Source organism: Macaca mulatta, chromosome 20, assembly GCF_049350105.2.
Source record: "Macaca mulatta isolate MMU2019108-1 chromosome 20, T2T-MMU8v2.0, whole genome shotgun sequence".
Taxonomy (NCBI): domain Eukaryota; kingdom Metazoa; phylum Chordata; class Mammalia; order Primates; family Cercopithecidae; genus Macaca; species Macaca mulatta.
This window is the reverse complement of record NC_133425.1, coordinates 16,564,876-16,587,570: the sequence shown is the minus strand read 5'-3', so window position 1 is coordinate 16,587,570 and position 22,695 is coordinate 16,564,876. Positions and strand designations below refer to the sequence as shown.

The following is a 22,695-nucleotide window of genomic DNA, read 5'->3' as shown; positions in this document are numbered from 1 at the left end:
CTCACCCAACTCCCCCGAGGCTGCTCCCCAGTACGGGCAGAGAGAGGAAGGGCACTGATGTCCTCAGGGTCCGTGCGATACGTCAGGTCCTGGGCTCACTGCTCCATCAATCCCACATTGCTCAGCCCTCACCAGCACCACACAGGGCGGGTGTCAGCCTCCCCATTTGATCGATATGGAAAGCTCAGCACACCGAGTGACTTGGCCCTGGAACCGAAAGTCAAACTTGGGGACCCTGCTTCTCTGCCCTCAGAATGTTACTCTTCCCTCCAAGGTAGCATGGTATAGTTAGTGTAGTACTCTTGTCCCCATATAATAGAAGAGGTAACTGAGGCCCCCTAAAGGCTAAGGGACTAGTATGGGCCTTGTGTCTTAGTCTGTTAAGGCTGCTATATCAAAATACCATAGACTAGGTGGCTCTTAAATGGATATTTGTTTGTCGTGGTTCTGGAGGCTGGGAAGTCCAAGATCAAGCTTGGTGTCTGGTGAGGGCCTAGTGGTGCCCTCTCACTGTGTCTCACGTGGTGGAGGGGACCTGCTAGCTCTCTGGGTCTTTTAGGAGGATATTAATCCCATTCATGAGGATCGAACCCCCATGATCTCATCACCTCCCAAAGGCCCCACCTCCAAATTCATGGGGGTGAGGATTCCAGAACATGAATTTGGGGGAGACATGGACATTCAGACCATATCACCTCGTAATCAGAAAGGGGTTGAATATCCTGTCCTGCTGATTCAGAATTACTGCTGTCTATAACCTCTTCCTTAGATCACTATTTTATATTATGATGATGATAAGGATGAGATTAATGGCAATTACTAAGCTCTTAAATGTGCCATGGGTAATTTTAAGCTCTTTCTGAATCCAATCTCTTTCAATCATCTTCACGCCCTTGAAAGGTCTGGATGTTTATCGATTTTCCTGGTGAGGAAATGGGCCCTGGGGGCAGAGGTGATAGGGTGGAGCAAGAAGTAGTTCCCAGCTGTTTCGCTGCAGAGGCAGTGCTGCTGCAGACACATCTCCAGGAAGGGGTACAGCCAAATGCTTCTCTGTCTCTTGTGGATTTTGCAATGGCTGTCAGCTCTCTGTCTGACCTGGTTGGGAATGAGGAATGAGGGGGGACAGTGGCTCTGTCTGTCTGGCTCAGTCTTTACAGAGATGCTAGGAGTAGCTGTTTGGTGCTCTGACTTATGAAAAGTTCACTTTTTTTTTTTTTTTTTAAAGACAGGGTCTCACTCTGTTGCCCAGGCTGGAGTGTAGTGGTGTGATCTTGGCTCACTCAGCCTCAGCCTCTCCAGGCTCAGGTGATCCTCCCACCTCAGCCTCCAGAGTAGCTGCGTACAGGCATGCACCACCACAACTGGCTAAATTTTGTATTTTTTGTAGAGATGAGGTTTTACTATGTTGTTCAGGCTGGACTTGAACTCCTGAGCCCAAGCAATCCACCCACCTCAGCCTCCCAAAGTGCTGGGATTACAGGCATGACCCACAGTGCCTGGCCAGCACCTTCCTTGTTAAATTGCATTTGTCAGGCACCTCCCCGCTCAGTGTCCTCCCAGCCTCTGGGGAGTCTGGCTCCCTATTCCCTTCTTTATCCAACAGTATTTTTTTGTGAGACAAGGCCTTGCCCTGTTGCCCAGGTTGGAGTGCAGTGGTGCACTCATAGCTCACTCCAGCCTCCAACTCCTAGGCTCAAGTGATCCTCCCCTCTCAGCCTCCCAAATAGCTGGGGCCACAGGTGCAGATCATCATGCCTGGCTAATTTTTTAACTTTTTGTAGAGACGGGGTCTCATTATGTTACCCAGGCTGGTCTCGAACTCCTGGCCTCAAGCAATCCTCCCACCTCGGCCTCCCAAAGTGCTGGAATTACAGATGTAACCCACCATGCCCGGTCATTCTAACAGTATTGATTGTTAGATGTTGCCCTAGACATAGCCTCCTGTGTGTATGTGTTAATATGAATTGAATCATCCCACAAGTAGCTGCTAAGAAGAGGAAGTCCAGGGAGTGGGGAACTGTAGCCCTAGGAGCCTTGGGAGGACAGGGGAAGACTCCTTGGAAGGTGACGTGTAGGTTTGACTAGGGAACTTGATATAGGTTCTATGAGGCTGCTGGGGCTGGAACAGAGAGAAAGGGGAGAATGTAGGAGGTAGGAGTGGAGGCCCAAGAGGGGGAGAACATTGGTTTTCCTGTCTCCTACAGCCCTTCACTGGCCAGTTCTGCTTTCATGTTTTTATTATTTTTTTTAGAGACAGAGTTTCACTGTGTCACCCAAGCTAGAGTCCAGTGGCACAATAATAGCTCCCTGTAACCTCGAACTCCTAGGCTCAAGCAATTTTCCTGCCTCAGCCTTCCAAATAGCTGGGACTACAGGTGCACACCTCTGTGCCCAGCTAATTAAAACATTTTTTTTCATAGAGATAGGGGTCTCACTTTGAGTCTCAAACTCCTGGCCTCAAGCAATCCTCCTGCCTCAGCCTCCCAAAGCACTGGGATGACAGGCATGAGCTCCCATACCCAGCCCAGTTCTGCTTTTAAAATACCAGGGCTTCCTGTAGGTTTGGAAAATACTTGTTGGGTGCAGCACAGGCTCCCAAACTAACTCTTCTTACTCAGCATCTCATCCTAACCAACTCTGCCAGGAGAGCAGCGTGGGGAGATGAAGGCTGGAGAAAGAGAAGGGCCCTCACTTACAGAGTGGCTTAGGGCATGGCTCCAGAGTTGGGTTCCACTCCCAGCTCTGCCCGGGCTATTACTTTGTGCCTCAGTTTCCTCACTTGTCCTGAGAGGATGATGACTGCCTATTCCAGTTGTTATAAGGGTAATTTGGGGAGTGTGTTGGGGACACAGTGCATGGACAGGACAAGTTCAACAGGCATTAGCAGTCATCTGCCGGGGACCCACTGTCAAGGGCCGTGTGGTGGCCACGTTCACAGTCACATCACAGAAGATCCGGAACCTCTGACATCTGCTTCCCTGCAGGGCATTAGGTAGAGAGCCACTTTACTGCAGACAATGGAGGCTGAGACCTTTCTTCTTCACTAGCCCAGGGGTGTTGATGGCCCTGCAGAGACGGGTTTTCATTACCTCTCTCTGGATCCCCCAGCAGCCTGGCACCAGCAAGAAGGGCAGATACTGGGAGCCTGGGTCTGTGCTCAGTTCCCTCTGGGTTTTCTCCTTTTATGGTCAGCCTGCAGTGCTCTGGCTCCCCAGCCAGAATCCACCAGCTTGTGTTTGGGCTTGGGCCGAAATAGCTGGTCTGTGGGGAGCTGGGTACCTCCTGGGAGTCCTCAGGCCCGCAGCGGGGGAGGAACCGCTGAAGCCCTTTATCTTCTCAGAAAACGTGCCTGGAAGCTTGCACATCCAAGGTTGGGCAGGGAGTCTGGGGAGGAGGAGGGGAGAGAGGCATGTTTAAGGATGGGGTGTGAGGTGACATGAGCCCCAGGGATCTGGGCTGGTGGGAAGCTCAGCCCCAGGCAGGTCCTGATGATGGCCGGCCACCCCCAGCTCCAGCCTTCCCAGCTTCCACGAAGACTCGGTACTCTGTCTCTGCCCACTTCAGAGCTCCTGTCCCAGGCCCTCTTCTTGGGATGCTCTGCCTCAACCTCTCCCCAGGAGATTCTTTCACATTTTTCTTAATGCTGCTCAGTAGTCACCTCTGCCGTGAAGGCTTCCTGTCCTGCTCAGGTGGTGTAAAAAAAAAAAAACTTGGCATCTAAGCCATGAAGCCAGGTGCGTTGACTTGAGCCTATAGTTTCGGTTACTTGGGAGGCCGAGGCAGGAGGATTACTTGAGGCCGCCAGGAGTTTGAGACCAGCCTGGGTAATATAGTAAGGCCCTGTCTCTACAAAAAATTTTTTTAAAATTAGCCAGGCATGGTGGCATGTACCTGTAGTCCCAGCTGCTCAGGAGGCTGAGATGGGAGGATCATGTGAGCCCAGGAGGTCGAGGCTGCAGTGAGCTGTGATCGTGCTACTGCACTGCAGCCTGCACATCAGAGTGAGACCTCATCTCTTAAAAAAGAAAAGAAAAAAAAAGGTAGATCTTATTGACTTTTATGCTTTCAGTACCTGGCTCAGGACTCGTTTGTTGAGTGAATATGTGAACACGTGAATATACATTTTCTATTGCTTCTACCTCGGTTGCCTCTCTGAGCCAGAGAGCAATTCAAATTAATAAGCATTTCCTGAGCACCTACTGTGTGTCAGGCATTGTTCCTCGTACCCGGGATCAGGCACAGCCCTTGACCTTCAGGAAGAAGCTCATTGGTTCATGGGAAAAGCATTAAAAACAAACAATTTTGTAATTGTTGGAAACCTAATAGACCCGTGTGAAGTGGAAGAAGTCAGATTTATAACCACCCAGAGTCGGTATAAAATGAACATCATTTTTAAAAAAGCTTTATGTGGTATAATTTAAATAAATTCATTTTAAGGATGCAATTCACACCTAAGTTATATTGCAGTGATGTCTGCATAACTGTCTAAATTCACTAGTAATTTACACGGTTATGCAGCCATCACTGCAATATAATTTTATATTTCTATCATCCCCCAAAGAAATCTTATGCACATATTTTTGTCACTCCATATTCCTACCCGCAGCTCTGGCAGCCACGAATTCACAAATCTACTTTCTGTCTCTATGGATTTGCCTATCCTGGACATTTCATATAAATGGAATCATATGTGACCTTTTGTGGCTGGCTTCTTTTTTGTTTGAGACAGAGTCTTACTCTGTCACCCAGGCTGGAGTGCAGTGGTACGGTCTCGGCTCACCACAACCTCTGCCTCCCAGGTTCAAGTGAGTCTCCTGCCTCAGCCTCCTGAGTAGCTGGGACTATAGGCACGTGCCACCACACCTGGCTAATTTTTGTATTTTTAGTAGAGACGGGGTTTCACTATCTTGGCCAGGCTGGTCTTGAACTCCTGACCTCGTGATCTGCCCACCTCAGCCTCCCAAAGTGCTAGGATTATAGGTGTGAGCCACTGCGCCCAGCCAGCTAGCTTCTTTCACTTAGCATAATGTTGTCAAGGTTCATCCATGTTGTATCATGGTTTTGTACTATTTATATATTTTTAAGATAGGGTCTATCTCTATCACCCTGGCTGGAGTACAGTGGCACAGTCTTAGCTTACTACAACCTCCACCTCCTGGGCTCAAGCCATTGTCCCACCTCAGCCTCTTGAGTAGCTGGGACCACAGGGATGTGCCACTATGCCCGGCTAATGTTTGCATTGTTTTTGTAGAGACAGGGTTTCACCATGTTGCCCAGGCTGGTTTCGGACTCCTGGGCTCAAGCAATCCACCTGCCTCAGCTTCCCAAAGTGCTGGAATTTCAGGCATGAGCCATGGCGCCCAGCTATAACATCCTTTCTTTTCATGGCTGAATACTATCCCATTGTCTGGGTAGACCACGTTTTGTTTAACCATTTACCCACTGATGGACATTTGGTTGTTTCTACTTTTTGGATATTATGAATAATGTAAAGTCCATAATTTTTACCAATATGGACAAGAAAAACAAGAAGAACTCTGAATACCATACCATGGATAGATGGCCTATTATCATTCCATGTCATCTGTACCTTCTTCTGCCAAAATGTTTTAACACATTTGTTAAGTAAGGATCACAATGATGATAATTACTAAAATGGAGAGAACCTGTGCACCGTAGGAGCCACTAGGCCATATGACACTCACGTTTATAGAATTAGAGAAAGGTACCATTTTCTTAAAGCACTTTTCCTCCATCTGCTGAAAGATTATTACAATAAACACACACATCTACAATGACCAATGCAAATAGTTTCTCCATAGAGTTATGCAGTGTACAACATGCACCACTGTCCATGGCCATCCTGCAGGTAGGAGGTCAAGTGGAAAGGTCCCCAACTCAGCTCTAGAAAAGTGCATAGTTAGAGAAGGTATTGTGAAAGAGTTGACTCCCAAGATGATGTTTCAAATACAGATTAGGGTATATATACCCAAAGAATTGAAAAGGTACTCAAACTAAAACTTGTACAAGAATGTTCATAGCAGCACGGTGCAGAATAGCCAAAAGGTGGAAATAAGCCAAACGTCCATCAACTGTTGATAAACAAAATATGATCTATCCATACAACGTGATATGACTCAGCCACAAATAGGCATAAAGTCTGGGACCTGCTACAACATGGATGAACTTCAGCCACATGCTAAGTGAAGGAAGCCAGACACAAAAGGCCACACATGGTACAATTCCATTTATGCAGAAATATCTAGAATAGGTAAGTCCACAGAGACAGAAAGCAAATTTGTGGTCCCAGGGCTTATGGGGGAGTGACTGCTTAATGAGTACAGGGTTTCATTTTGGAGTGACAGAATATTTTAGAACTAGATAGAGGTGGTAGTTATGTAACACTGTGAATGTACTAAATGCCCCTGAATTATGCATTGTATTTATTTTTTTATTTTTATTACTATTTTTTGAGACAGGGTCTCCCTCTGTCACCCAGGCTGGAGTACAGTGGCACGATCTCAGCCCACTGCAACCTCCACCTCCCCGGTGCACATGACTCTCCTGCCTCAGCCTTCTAAGTAGCTGGGATTACAGGTGTGCACCACGGCACCCAGCTAATTTTTGTATTTTTGGGTAGAGACGAGGTTTTGCCATGTTGGTCTCAAACTCCTGACTTTAGGAGATCCAGCTGCCTCAGTCTCCCAAAATGCTGGGTTTACAGGCATAAGCCACTGCGCTTGGCTCGAATTCTTCACTTTAAAATGGTTCATTTTATGTAGTGTAAATTTTACCTCCATGGAAAAAAAAAAAAACAGAGAATGATGAGGCCAGAGGAGAAGTGGTGGTGGGTGCACTGGGCAGAAGAAATCGCCTGTGCAAAGCAAGGAAGGGGTAAAACTGCTTTGTATGGAGAACACTGTTTTTGAGTCCAACACAAGCTCAGGCTTGGGGAAGGAATCAGATAAAAAGTTCCAGGATCTTAGAGTTCCCTGTGCCCCACGTGGGTTGGCAGACAGCACCCACATGGAGTCCTTCTGCTCGTCACCAGCACCCTGCAAGCTTCCCACGCCTGGAAGTGGTGTGTTTCCGATGGGAACGTCGGGCCAGAGGTCTCCCAGCAGTCCCCAGCTCGGAGCCGCGCTAGCAGCTCCCAGGCCTTCCCTGGAGCCTGCTCCCTCTCCTGGGGGGCCTGTGAGCATCTGAGCCTATAAATCTCTCCTGCTCTGGGCCTAGGATTCACAAGACTGCTAGGAAAGCCTGCCTCTGTCCCTGAAGTAGTGGATCAACATAGCCCATCTGACTGTCCATCTCAAAATCTCTCCTTAAGATAGTGGAGGTTGTCTGCGCCGGTCCCAGGAGGTTCTCTCTGCCTGGATTCTAATCACAGGGAACCTGGTTCTTCTATCTTTCACCCTCTTTTAAAAAATCATTTTTTAGTACTTTGGGAGACTGAGGTGGGTAGATCACCTGAGGTCAGGAGTTCAAGACCAGGCTGGCCAACATGGTAAAACCCCGTCTCTGCAAAAAATATAAAAATTAGCCGGGTGTGGTGGCACGCGCCTGTAATCCCAGCTACTCGGGGGCTCTGAGGTGGGAGAATTGCTTGAACCCAGGAGACAGAGGTTGCAGTGAGCCAAGATCAAGCCACTGCACTCCAGCCTGGGTTACAGAGTGAGGCTCCATCTCAGGGAAAAAAAAAAAAAAAATTTTAAACTGGTTTCCCATTTTGCTCTGTCCTCAAGTGAATTTCTCCCCCCGGGTGGAAGCTAAAGGCACGGATATCTGTCTGTCTCCAGAGTATAGTGGAGAGATTAAAGTTTGATTGTTTTTTTTCCTGTTTTTTTTTTTTTTTCTTTGAGTTGAAGTCTTGCTCTGTTGCCCAGGCTGGAGTGCAGTGGCACAATCTCAGCCCACTGCAACCTCTGCCTCCCGGATTCAAGCGATTCTCCTGCCTCAGCCTCCTGAGTAGCTGGGATTACAGGTGCCTGCCACCATGAGTGGCTAATTTTTTGTATTTTTAGTAGAGATGGGTTTCACCATGTTGCCCAGGCTGGTCTCGAACTCCTGACCTCAGGTGATCCACCCGCCTCAGCCTCCCAAAGTGCTGGGATTACAGGCGTGAGCCACTGCGCCCGTCCCAGGCCTGTTTTTAGACATAGGGTCTCACTCCACTGCCCAGGCTGGAGTGCCATGGTGTAATCACAGCTCACTGCAACCTTGAACTCCTTGGCTCAAGGGATCCTACTGTCTCAGCCTCCCAAGGAGCTGGGACAAGGGGTATGTCCCTCACACTTAGCTAATTTTAAAAAATAATTTTTTTTTTTTTTTTTAGAGACTGGGTCTTGCTATGTTGTCCAGGCTGGTCTGGAACTCCTGGCCTCAAGTGATCCTCCCATCTCAGCCTCCCAAAGTGTTGAGATTACAGGCATGAACCACTGCATCCTACCTATATATCTCTCTTTTTAAAACACAAAAGTTATAACACTATGCTACCTCATCTTTGTTTAGCTTAATATATTTTGGAGATTTTTCTGTGTCCATCCATAAAGCTCTGCCTGCTTCTTTTCAATGGCTGCCTATTTTATTCATGTATTTTTTTGAGACAGAGTCTTGCTCTGTTGCCCAGCCTGCTGTGCAGTGGCACGATCTCTGCTCACTGCAACCTCTGCCTCCCGAGTTCAAGCAATTTTCCTGCCTCAGCCTCCTGAGTAGCTGGGATTACAAGCGTGTGCCATCACACCCAGCTAATTTTTGTATTTTTAGTGGAGATGGGGTTTCACCATGTTAGCCAGGCTGGTCTGGAATTCCTGAACTCAAGTGATCCACCCTCCTTGCCTTCCCAAAGTGCTGGGATTACAGGCATTACCACTGTGCCCAGCCTGCCTAATTTTAAATGCGCCATTACATAAATACACCAGAATTGAAACTTCCAGAGTTGACTAGTCTTTAGGCCTTTTGTCTTGAGGATTTTGTTCAACCAGGCCACCTAAACATCCATCTATAATCTGAGGGAAGAGAGAGAGAACTGATTGGAGTTGGGCATAGGATCCGAGGAACATGCCCACCTCCAGTCAGTTCTCTCTTCAGATTATAGATGGAAGAAAGAGTTACCTCTTTCACTTTGCCTTCTTCAGTCCCATCCATCCTCCCATTCATATTCCCATCCAACCATCCATCTATCCGTCCCTCTCATTTGCCCACCTATCCAGTCTGTCCTCCCTCCCATTCACCCAGCCATCCACTCTGTCATCCACCCACTCATTCTTCCCTCCTCCATCCACCCACCCACCTACCCATCTACCCACGTTTCCCTCCTTTCTTCTTTCTTTCTTCCTGCCTATCTATCCATCTATCCATCCATCCTTCCTTCCTTCTTTCCATCCATTCGTCCACCTACCCACCCACCCACTCATCCATTTGTCTTCCTGTCTCTCTACCTATCCATCTATCCATCCCTCCATCTAGCCACCTATCTACCTATTCACCCAACCACCCATCCATTTATCCTCCCATCCATTTACCTATCCATCCATTCTTCCATCCACCCATCCTGTCTTCCTTCCGTCCTTCCTTCCATTCACTTACCCATCCACCTGTCCTTCCATCCTTCCACCCATCTACTCATCTATCCATCCAACCATCCATCCATCCATCCATCTTCCCACCCATCTGCCCATCCACCCACCCATCTACTCACTTACTTATCTGCCTATCCACCTACCCATCCACCCTCCCATCCATCTGTCTATTCATCCATCCACCCACCCATCCATCTACCCACCCTTCAATTCACCCATCTACCCTTCCTTCCTTTCTTCCTTCCTTCCATCTACTCATCTTCCCATCCATCCATCCATCCATCCATCCATCCATCCACCCACCCACCTATCTAACAAGTATAGTTCAGCACCTACTATCTATCTGCCAGTACTAGAGATACAATGTTAAACCAAGCCTAGGAGACTTGAAATGAAGCTTGTGAGAGCTGAGCACTGAACTAGTAGGACTGAAGCCAGGGAGTGGATTTAAGAAATGCTTGCCACTGTGGCATTGTCTATCAGCAGATATGATGCTGGGATTTCTACATCATTAGGTGACTATTGAAAGTGTTGGTAACTGTTCTCAGATCTCTCTTTGGGAAGGAAATGGGTCTTCAGAGCCTGGCTCCACGTCAGAGGCCTCTTTAAGAGTAGAAGGTAATGGGTAATGTCTGCTTAATCATGTTTAGTTCTTTGATGACCTCTGTATCTTTTGGGTTTCTCTGGTAGTAAATAACGGAGACTGACTCTGTCATCTAGTAGAGGAAAAGGATTTGTAGGGGAGTATGGAGGAGCTCACAGATGCAGCGGGAATACTGGGAATCAGGCTAGGTAAATGACAGAAACTGGGGCTGCTTGGGTCCAGGGGCAGAAAGAAAGTCTGCCTCAGGGCTCTGTCCACCTGCTGTGCTTCCCTGTCATTGACTGAGCTTGGAGCTTTAGGCCAGAGAGTCCGACCAATGCAGCCTGGAACACGTTCTTACCTCTTTGTTGAAGGTACTTATGAGGCAGTCCCACTAAGACTGTACATGATGGCAGGGGTGATGGGGGAAACCTCAAGGACCACAAGATGCTTCTGGAAGAAGAGGAAATGGATGCTGGATTTACAAAAAACCACAAATGTGCACAATACTATATTACAGATGAAGGAACTGAGGCATAGAGTTTAAGAATACTTGCCCAAGGCCACAGAGCAGAGAAGTGGCTAAGTGGAATTCCAATCTGTATAGATCTAACATCTGTGTTTGGTTCCTATCCTAATCTGGGTGGGGTGGGCCTCCAGCGACACCTCCAGAACTGATGTGGCTGGATGCTAATGACTCCTGGATCAGTCAGGCTCCAGCATCTTTCTGGGGCTGCCTCTTGGACTTTGGGGCTGCCCTTTTGGCTTTGGTCTTGGCCCCTGTGGCCTGGGCAATGAGCCCAGCTGACCTGTTGTCACTTCCAGTGGGGCCGGCATGGAGGAACTTTAGAATGGCCCTAGGAGGAGCCAAGTCCAGACCCTTAGCTCAGAGCTCATTTTAATTCATGGCTCTTTTTTCTTTCTGTTTGCAGATCGGGAGGACCAGTCCATTCTATGCACGTAAGTGGAACTGCTTTATATTCTGTTTTTTTTTTGTTGTTTTTTTTTTTTTTTTTTTTTTTTTTTTTCCCAGAGTTGAGATCCAACCTATGAAAGAAAAGATCCATGAGATCTTTGATTTCTTCATGGTTCCAAGTGCCTCTCTTTATGCCTGGCACAGTGTAGGTACTCATTAAACATTTGTGATATGTGTTCTTCTGCGGAGGCAGGCAAACTTAAACTCTTAATGATACCTGGTATCATTTGGTTCCATACCTCTCCTCCTTCCAAAAAACTAGCATTTATTGAACATGTACTGTGTGCCAGGACTTGAACTAAACATATTATATGCAGAATCTAATCTAGTTGCATAACAGCCATCTGTATGAATAAGGAAGATGTTAAACTATCACTTTAATATTTCACAATTATCAAGCCACAAACACATCAGAGCCATATTTGGTGATTGGTGTAACCGTTTCTTTGAAGACTTAGGTACATAGGCAGAAGATAGTAACTCAATTTTAAAATCATTCAGAGAATTTTCACTATTGTATTTATATGCAAGTAACATACTAATATATATTGTTGATTCACTGACATTGAACTCACAGCCAGCAGCTCTGTGGCTGATGCCTGGATGAAGTTTATCTGATGTGTATTTCTTACATAATGGATATCACAACCTTATTGTGCTTGGAAACATGAGCCAACACTTGAGCACTATGCTGGGGACGTTTTAGTATGTGTGCTGCCAAAGGGAGCATATCTGAAGGGACATTTTAAACTGCAAAATAACGAACAAAAAGCCACAAAAATACAAAAAGAGGTGGCACTAAATACGCTACAAAAAGGACAGTTGTTTACAGTATGAGAGTTGAAACTAGAAGGTAGAGCATTCCCCTGTTCAACCTGAGCTGGGAACGTGCGCATTGGTGGAGTCGAATTTTCCATGCTCTGCACATGTTCACAAATGACCACAAAAGTGCCATGAATATTGATTTTGGGGTTACAAATAACTTTCAGCAGGCGGGTGAATTTGCAAATATGGAATATGTAAATAATGAGGATAGACTGTGTATATATATATTTAATATCTAATATGTATTATATTTAATATATTTATATTCATATATATATTTTTTAAGATTTGGAAGCAACTAAAGCTATAATTAACAGGGGTTATTTAAATAAAATACAGCATTTCCAGGTAGCCACTGCAAAGAGTGAGGCTGATCTATTTATGCTCAGAGAGAATGCTCTTTGTAGATATACCAATGACAGGAAAACACAAGGGCAAACCAGCATATGCATAATGTAACCGTGTGCGTCTTTAAAAAGAGCAGGAATGCGTGGACATGCATATGTTTCCTATTTGCATAAAATTATCTGGAAGGTCAGTTAAAAACTAGTAATAAGAATTGCAGATGGTGATGGATGGTAGGATGGCAATGAACTGTATCAAGAGAAGATTGAAACAGTTCATAAGTTTGGAATTGATATAGCTAGAAAACCCAGAAACAATAAAACAAAGGCAATTATAAACTCCAGGAAAAACCAAAAGTTGGGGTGGAAGGAGAAGTAATCACATTGGACTAGGGAGCCCAGCTGTGCAAGTTTGGAGTATTTATCTAACCAGAATAACTACCTGTGATGGAATTGGCTCTGTGGGGAAAGGGAAGAGGATTAGATGGGGACTGAATTCTCATCTTCCATGGTCAGAAGTAAACATTTGATGTTTAACAATGAGTAGTCTGGATCTAGAGATATAATGCTACCTAGATATGTGAATATAAATGCTAAAACAACCTGCTGACCTGGTTTCCTAGTTTTCTGGCTTCTAGGGGTCACCTACATTCCTTGGCTTATGGTCCCTTCTTCCATCTTTAAATCCTGCAGCACAGTATCTTCAAATCTCTTTTTCTGGTCCCCCTACCTCCCTCTTATAAGGCCCAGGACCCTTGTGGCTATATTAGCCCCACCTAGATTATCCAAGACAGTCTCCTCATCTCAAGCAAACATAGTCACAGATTCTGAGGACAGAATTTGATCCCCTAGGAGCCAAACCCATGCGTAAGCCACATGTCACCTCCCCAGGAACCAAAATAGTGTTGCTCAACTGCCCTCTATTGAGTGAATGAATTAAGTGTGGTAACAGAGAGGTGCAGGAAAGAGTAGGACTTTCAGATGGCTTCCCACCCATGTGTGGCTATGCATGGGTCACTTAACCTCTCTGAGCTGAGCTTATGGAGAGGCTGTGAAGATGAAGAAGAGGCCACCCTGCTCTCATTTCCAGCACCCATGCCATCAGCAGTGCTGTCTAACATAACTTTGTGATGAGGTCACTTAAAATGTTCACTTAAAAGTTCACTTAATTGAGCTCTTAAAAAGTGGCAAGGGTATTACAGAACTGAATTTTTAAGATTTTAGTTAATTTAGATAGTGGTTCCTAACTTGGACAGTGTGATGCTGAAATATTTCTCATCTATGTCCATTCCTCTGACTCTACCACCTCTTCATAGTTCACGGTCCCATCACCTCTCACCAAGGCCTCTGCAGCAGTCTCTTAAGCTCCCTGCTCCCATTGCTTGCTTCCTTCCTTCCTTCAATAGGAATATTCATCCATTATTCATTGAATAAATATTCATTAGCATGCTGTCATAAAGTGTGGATTCCAGAGCCTAACCCTTTCGGTTTGAATTCTGGCCCCATCATTGTCTAGTTGTATGCTCCGGGAAACATCAATTTACTTCTCTGAGCCTCAGTTTCCCCATCTGTAAAATGGGAACAATAAGCACCCCACTGTGTTGGAAGGATTAAATGAGTCACTACATGTGAAGAATGGAGAAACAGGCCACTACCCCATGGCGAGCACTTTGTAATGATCAATTGCTATTGCAGTGAAAGTGCTCACTATTTTTAAAAAATCCTTCCTGCAATCCAGTATCCATCCTGCAGTTTATTTATTTATTTATTTATTTATTTATTTATTTATTTATTTATCTGAGATGGAGTTTTGCTCTTGTTGCCCAGGCTGGAGTGCAATGGCATGATCTTTGCTCACCGCAACCTCTACCTCCCGGGTTCAAGTGATTCTCCTGCCTCAGCCTCCCAGGTAGCTGGGATTACAGGCATGTACCACCATGCCCGGCTAATTTTGTATTTTTAGTAGAGACAGGGTTTCGCCATGTTGGTCAGGCTGGTCCCGAACTCCTGACCTCAGGGGACCCAGGGAGCCTCAGCCTCCCAAGTGCTGGGATTACAGGCATGAGCCGCTGCGCCTGGCCCATCCTGCAGTTTGTTGTTGTTGTTGTTTTTTCTTGTTGAGACAGAGTCTCACTCTTTTGTCGAGGCTGGAGTGCAGTGGTGCAATCTCGGCTCACTGTGCAACCCCCACCTCCTGGGTTCAAGCAATTCTTCTGCCTCAGCTTCCCGAGTAGTATGCCATCATGCCCGGCTAATTTTTGTATTGTTAATAGAGATGGGGTTTCTCCATGTTGGCCAGCCTTGTCTCAAACTCCTGATTTCAGATGATCCACCCACCTCGGTCAGCCTCCCAAAGTGCTGGGATTACAGGCATGAGCCACTGCACCCAGCCCATCCTGCAGTTTTGATTCTCCCCACACTGGTTCTAAAGCCCCGTTCCCCTCCTGAAATGGTTTCCTGCACCCATGAGAATAAAACTCAGATTCCTTACCGTGACTTGGAAGATTGAGCATGGATCCGCTCTTCCCTCGTCACTTCCTGCTGTCCCCCTCCGTTGTGGCCCTCCAGCCACACTGGAGAGCATTCTGCCTCATACCTGGGCCCAGCATTTCCCTCCCTTGGACCTCTGTCCATACCGTTTGCCCTGCCTGGCCCACCCTTCCTTCCATCCTTCCCACAGGGCTCTCTGGTAACTTTCAAGGCTCAGCAACTCTCTGGCTTCCCCATACACAGCCTCCCCTCTCCTCCCTTCCCCTCAATCTTCTCAGTCATATCACACTGATATAGCAATGATATCTCCACCACAAACTATCTTGATTATTTGTTTGTTGACTTGGCTGTTGTGTATCTCCATCTCCTGGAATGCAGCATTAGCAAGGACTTAGCACACTGCCCACACCCAACCAATGCTGGAGAAGTAGGTGTTAGCCATTGTTAGGGAGGAAATCCCAAAACGATCCAATTTTTATTTGCAAATGCATCCAGTCACCCCAGAACCACCAACATCTTCAGTCGCGGTATTAAATTTTATTTTGCTTGTTGTGAAATTCAGCCAAAGTGACTAGAAGGAGCTACAAGTTGACAGTAGGGCTGAGCTTTCAGGCATAGTTGGTGGTCAAGAGAAGCCAGGTTGGAACCAACTGTTTGGTTATGCAGTTAAGAAACTGGAAATTGGCTGGGTGTGGTGGCTTATGCCTGGAAACTCAGGGTCTTGAGAGGCCGAGGCAGGAGGGTTGCTTAAGGCCAGAAGTTTGAGACCAAACTGAGGAACACAGTGAGACCCCATCACTGCAACAAATTCAAAAATTAGCTAGGTGGGATGGTACACACCTGTAGTCCCAGCTACTCAGGAGGTTGGGGAGGGAGGATCACTTGAGCTTGGGAGTTAGAGGCTAAGTGAGTTGTGATCGTACCACTGCACCTCAGTCTGGGCAACAGCAAGACCCAGAGAGAGAGAGAGAGGAAGGAAGGAAGGAAGGAAGGAAAGGAAGGGAAGGAAGAAAAGAAAGAAAGGAAAACTGAAAGCTGAATAAATGTAATTTTTAGGCCTGAGTTGTATTTTGTCTAGCATGTAATCCATCCAGTGTATTCAGTTTAATTAGAGGCCATGGGCCTGGTTTGAGAAAGAGCTGTGTGATCGAGGGGCTAAATTAAGAGGAGGAGGGTGTTGGCACATAAAATTAGAGAGAGGTAGGGGGGTGCTTCCAGGCCCTGGGGAGGAGTTTAAACTTTCGTCTAAAATGAATGACAGGCCGGGCACGGTGGCTCATGCCTGTAATCCTAGCACTTTGGGAGGCCAAGGCAGGCTGATCGCTTGAGCTCAGGAGTTCAAGACCAGCCTGGCCAACATGGCAAAACCCCGTCTCTACAAAAAACACAAAACTTAGCTGAGCATAATAGCATGTGCCTGTAGTCCCAGCTACTTAGGAGGGTGAGGCAGGAGGATCTCGGCTCACCGAGCCTGGGAGTTAGAAATTTGGCAGTGAACCAAGATTGCACCACTGCACTTCAGCCTGGGTGACACAGTGAGATCCCACCTCAACAAATATATACAATAATAAAATAAATAATACAATGGATGAGAATGTGCTAAGGGACTCAAGCCAGGGAAGGACAAACTTTGACCAGTGAGTCAAATCAGGCCCTTGCCTATTTATTCTAGATAAAGTTTTATTGAAACACAGCCGCACCCACTTGTTTACATATTTGCTTTTGTGCTGCAGTGGAGAGCTGAGCTTTTACAGAAAGAGTTTGCTAACTCCTAGCTTAAACAGTGGGAAGTTGTGAATATTATTTATATCTTAATAATAGGATGAACGTTGAAAATCATTATGCAAACAATAGATAAGCACTATGGAAGCAGTGGTTATAAAAGTAATAATAGGTGGGCACAGTGGCTCACACCTGTAATCCCAACATTTTAGGAGGCCAAGGCAGGAGGATTGCCTGAGGCCTGGAGTTCAAGACTATCCTGGGCAACTTAGTGAGACTCCACAAAATCACAAAATTAGCTAGCTGTAGTGGCACATGCTTGTCATCCCAGCTACTCAGGAGGCTGAGGTGGGAGGGCCACATGAACCCAGGAGTTCGAGATTGCAGTGAGTCAGCGTTGTGCCATTGCACTCCAGCCTGAGCAACAAGCAAAACTGTCTTAAAAAACAAAAGTAATAATAACAAACATTTTGATATACCAGGCATTGTTCTAAGCATTTTATATAAATATTCACTCATTTAATCCTCATAAGAATCATATAAAGGATCAGGTATGGTGGCTGATGCCTGCATTCCCAGCACTTTGGGAGGCTGAGGCTAGAGATCACTTGAGACCAGGAGTTTGAGACCAGCTTGGGCAAAATAGCGAGATCCCTGTCTCTACAAAAAAATTTAAAGATTAGCCAGCTGTGGTGCTGTGCACCTGTAGTCCCAGCTACTTGGGAGGCTGGGGCAGGAATATCACTTGAGCCTAGGAATTCTCAGTTGTGGTGAGCTACGATTGCATCACTGCACTCCAGCATGTGCCACAGAGTGAGACCTTGTCTCAAAAAAAAAAAAAAAAAAAATCATCCAAGGTACGTGTTTTTATTATATCCATTTTATAGTGGGGTAAAGAAACTGAGAGAGGCTAAATGACTTGCCTAAGGTCACACACAGGTAACTGGCAGAGCAGGGATTTGAACTTGAGCAACATGGCCCTGGAGCCCATTATGCTATTCTGCCAATTGATGCTGTAGGGGAGAGAGGCGTTGCTTCTGCCTGGGGTTTTGCAGGACGTGTAGGAGTTGTACAGTACAAAATGCCAGAATGCCTTGCCAGTCACATAAAGACCAGAGACTGAATAGCTGTGCGGTTCATCAGAGACAATTTGGCTTTCCTACCAATGGCAAACCACAGGCTGCAATGGACTTGGCAATATTCAACCCTGGGAGCCAGGACGAGATACAGAATTTGTAAAATTTTGCAAAATGAAAATGCTGGCTGAGCGCAGTGGTTCACACCTGGAATCCCAGCACTTTGGGAGGCTGAGGCAGGCAGATGACGTGAGGTCAGGCGTTCGAGGCCAGCCTCACCAACATGGTGAAATCCCATCTCTACCAAAAATATAAAAATTACCCAGGCATAGTGGCAGGCACCTGTAGTTCCAGCTACTTGGGAGGCTGAGGCAGGAGAATCACTTGAACCCGGGAGGTAGAGGTTGCAGTGAGCCAACATCACACACTGTACTCCAGCCGGGCAATAGAGCAAGACTCAGTCTCAAAAGAAAAGAAAAGAAAATGCAGAACCTTTATAAAGAATTATGAAGAATTTCCAGATGACAACATTAGAGTATTAAATCAAGCACAGGCTGGTCCCTGTAAGACTGTACAGATCACACTGATGAAGCCAGCCTGGATGAGGGGTTAAGTGGCCGTTGGGTGGTTCCTCCCAGCCGCTGGGGCTGGACTGATTAAAAGGAATTGGCATGGGGGTAATTACAAGGCCAGGAGGCCATATTTGGTCATGAGCCCGGTCCTTCTCCGGGAAGAGGGAGAGGAAGGAACAAGAAAGGAGTTTAGGGTGCTCAGACCAGGAAAGCATCTTCACCCCTAGAGGTGGGGGTCAGAAAAGCCAAGTTATGAATGTTTCTGGACCAACTCGGAGCATATCAACCTTCAGACGCCCACGAGCCTGGAGCTTGGGATGTTTTATTTGGCAGAACCTCCCAGGGCAATTTGTTTTTCTCAACAGAGCTTGGAAACAGTGGAGCCCAGCAGCTACATGGGAAGAGGTAGAATCCCAGAGTTTACGTCCCACTCCCCATCCCGGGCAAAGTGGAAGACCATAGCCATGGACGGGGCATGTTGATGTCTTTGGTTTTTTGTTTGTTTGTTTGTTTGTTTTTTGAGATGGAGTCTCATTCTATTGCCCAGGCTGGAGTGCAGTGGCACAATCTCAGCTCACTGTAATCTCCGCCTCCTGGGTTCAAGCGATTCTCCTGCCTCAGCCCCGCCCCCCCCACCAAGTGGCTGGGATTACAGGCGCACACCACCACACCCGGCTAATTTTTGTATTTTTAGTAGAGACAGGGTTTCACCATGTTGGCCAGGCTGGTCTTGAACTCCTGACCTCAAGTGATCCACCTGTCTCAGGCTTCCAAAGTGCTGGGATGACAGGCATGAGCCACCACACCCAGTGATGTCTTTCTTGTAAAAGGGAGGAGGTGAGGGAGGTTCAAGGCCAGAGTGGAAAGGAAGGAATTGTGGGAAAGAGAAGGGAGCACCAGCAGTCTAGGAACACTGGTTTGTTGGCATGAAGAATGTGTCGCACACGTGTTGTTTGTGCACACTGCTGTCCTGATTCTTGTCTTGGATCTGAATAGGTTCATGACCGCCTACACAAGTGGTTTCCTACATCCAAAAGTTTCTCTACTTTCTCTTGCTTGAATCAGAATCCATCCCCTTCACTTTAGAATGAAGTCTAGCAAAGTTCTGACGTTAGCCTGATTGAAGTAATTCATACTTAGGTGTGAATGACTGAGTGGCTTGATTCATTGGTTAGGGCAAGTAAAGACTGCTGGAATATATGGCAGAACTCCAATGGAGTGGTGCTGGGACTTCACTCTGTCTTTTCTCTTTGCTGATTTGTTAAAATAAAAGGGTAGGAGGCAGAATATGGGCCCTGGTGTCAAGGGGACCTAAGTTCAAATCCTGCTTCTCCTCCATTTCCTATCTGTGTGAAAGCAAGAGCAATTGTGGGCTGGAGCAATTTACTTCAACCTCTCTTTGCCTCATTTTCCCCAGGTGGGTGATGGGGATAATTAATAACTCTCTCACTAGATTGCTGGGTAGAGTAAATGTAAAGATTTGTGAGCCCAAAGCCTAGTACTGTGTAGGCCTTCAACAAATATTAATTCCCCTTCCCCAGCCCTTCTTCTGGCCTTGGAAAGCAAGTCCCTAGAGGGTTGGGCCTGTGTCATGGAACAACTTGGTGAAATGTAGGAAAAGGAATTCTGATTGCATTAGAATCAGAGACCTGACTTTCCATTCTGACTGTATCCCTTCTTTGCTGTGTGACCTAGGGAAAATTGCTTACCCACTCTGTGCAAGACTCCTCCTTGTATAACAACATGGAGGCAGGAAGAGGATAAAGGAAATAATTCATGTAGAGCAATTAGCAAGGGACCCTTCCCTCTATATCCCCCCAATGACAAATGCCAATTCTTCTCTCTCTTAAGAGATGGGATCTTGCTATGTTGCCCAGGCTTCTCTCAAACTCCTGGCCTCAAGTGATCCTCCCAACTCAGCCTCCTGAGTAGCTGCGATTATAAACGTGGCCAATTCTCTGCTGCACCTGGCCAGTTCTCCTCTTTTACACATACACACACACACACACACACACACACACACACACACATACATACATTCTGGTCTTAGTTTCCCCTTCTGGGGATATAGGGTAATACTTTCATGGTTCCCATTTCATATACTGCCTCCAAGGCCATGTAAAACAATGTGGCCACTGGGAAGGAAGGCCTCTAGGAAGGGAAGGGACCGCACAAAGTCACTGCAAGATGTTCCATCATTCTTGGCCATCAGAGACTTGATTTCTGGACAGTGGGACCTGTAGGATTAGGCCCAGCAATTTGGGCCACTTCTTTTTTTTCCTTTCCCCCTTTCTTTTTTCTTTCCTTCTATTTCTTTTTTAAGCCATGAGCCAAGTTATTAATGGGCCCTTGGCAGAGAAAATTAATTTCTTTACTTCCTAATTAGGAAGAAGAGCAGAAACTGTACTAGCTGTGGTGGCACTGGTTCAGCACAGAGAACCTTGGGCCGACCTTGGGGTGAACAAATTCTTTTTCCAACTTAAAAAAAAATCTCTCTTATATTTTAGAGTATTAAGTGAGCTCAGAAAATCAGAGAGATGAGGCAAAGAAAGAAAACACAAAAAACAAAAGTAAACTGAAAAAATAGGAGAAGACAATAAACAACTGAAGTTTTGGTCAAGGCACTGTCCTTATCTTTCACTAGGAGTGGTGGGACATAGAGGCAGTATCTAGATGGAGCCATTCCATTGTGATTATTTCTGATGGCCAAAACGGGTAGCTAGTTCATGAAGGCCATCCTGGTTAAAAAAAAAAAAAAAAAAAAAAATCTACCTTCATATTCCAGGAGTACACACTTTTTTGATAAGACAAACCATGTCATACTGATCTAAACATATCAGTCATTTACACTTTAGTGTGAATTACTTCAACTGGGCTTATCCTTAGATACTTGGCTGAGATTATCAGCTAGCCTCCTGATACATGGGGTGGGATTCCTCAGAAGATAAAGGGGCTTGCCTCTGCTCAGTGATCAATGGGATAACCAGTTTTTGGGTAAATTTTTCTTTCCATAAGGGAGCTTCTTAAACTTTAGGTCCCAGTACTCCAGAGGCACTTAAGTCCTTTCTTGAAGGCTGCCTTGTGCCCGGTCTTTCCATTTCTAGCAATGCTAATGATGTCTTAAAAGTAGACAATTCCAAATAAACCTGTTTGGACCCTTGTAGGAAAACTAAGGTTTTCTTTTTCACCCTATTTTTTAAAAGATGAGGTCTTGCTGTGTCACCCAGGCTGGAGTGCAGTGGTGTGATCATGGCTCACTGCAGCCTCAAACTCCTGGGCTCAGGCCATCCTCCCACCTCAGCCTCCTGAGTTGCTGGGACTACAGGCATGCACCACCATGCCTGGTTAATTTTTCTTATTTTTTATAGAGTCAGGGTTTTGCTGTATTGCTCACACTGGTCTTGAATTCCTGGACTTGAGTGATCCTCCTGCCTCAACTTCCCCAATAGCTGGGACTACAGGCATGTGCCACCATGCCTGGCTAATTTTAAAAATTTTTTGTAGAGGCATTGTCTCTCTGTGTTGCTGAGGCTGGTCTCAGACTCCTGGGCTCAAATGATCCTCCCACCTCAGCCTCCCGAAGTGCTGGGATCACAGGCATGAGCCACCACGCCCAGCCCACCTTTTCACTCTTTGTGTCTGAATTCTTTTGTACGTCCTCTTGGAAGGAATAGATTGGGCATTGGACCTAGGTTGGGGACCCAGTTCAGCTCACTACCAGAGATGTGACCTTGGGCAAGTTACTTCCCCTCTGGGAGCCTCCGTTTCGCCCTCTGGGAAATGGTGGTGATGATCATTATCGTCCTGCCTGGCTCATGGAGCTGCGGAAAGGTCACCATGGAACGTGTGCATAGATGATGTCCACTGGGTCACTGTTCCTGTGTCTTTCAGAGGCGAGTCTGGAGCCGGGAAAACCGAAAACACCAAGAAGGTCATTCAGTACCTGGCCGTGGTGGCCTCCTCCCACAAGGGCAAGAAAGACACAAGCATCACGGTGAGTGGCAGTTCCCAATCAGAGGCCATGATTTAGCCAACCGGTCTCCAGCTTGCAGCGCAACCGAGATACAAACAGAACATCGCTGCAAGAACTCAGGGCCTGTCTGACTACCCCTCCCCTGAAGACTCAAAGAGGGACCATCTTTTTGGCAAGCAGGCCTGTTGAGTATGGGTGATTTCTTGGTTCAGCTGGAAGCATCTCTCCAGAAGGGGGCCCGTTTTGCGAAATGAGAATAAGCCCTTTCCTTCCGCGGTGAGATCTTCCTTCACGTCGGGGCTTCTCAGTTGTGGCACTGATGTCATTTTGGACCAGATAATTCTTTCTTGGAGGGACTTCCCCGTGCCTCATACAGTATTTCATGACATCCCTGGCCTCGACCCACTAGATGCAGATAGCCCCCTTCCCTCCAGTTGTGACAACCAAAAATATCTGTAGACGTATCAGATGTCCCCTGGGGTGGGACAGTTGCCCTAGATTGAGAATCACTCCTTTCAGTGAATCTCTGTAAAGTCCTAGGGGTTAAGGTACC

At 46.4% G+C, this 22,695-nt stretch overlaps 1 protein-coding gene across 20 annotated transcripts in view; it reads left to right on the top strand.

Moving 5' to 3' along the window:
* MYH11 (myosin heavy chain 11) overlaps positions 1-22,695 on the top strand; it is a 154,362-nt gene that overhangs the window by 46,647 nt on the left and 85,020 nt on the right. For 13 of the 20 annotated variants that reach the window (XR_013410933.1, XR_013410932.1, NM_001438952.1 and 10 more), the window contains 2 exon segments: positions 11,097-11,124; positions 22,061-22,163. Coding sequence is in view for 18 of the 20 variants with exons in the window: in NM_001438952.1 (NP_001425881.1) it covers positions 11,097-11,124; positions 22,061-22,163 (131 nt within the window). In the remaining 2 variants the exon portion in view is untranslated. 20 annotated transcript variants of the gene reach the window in all.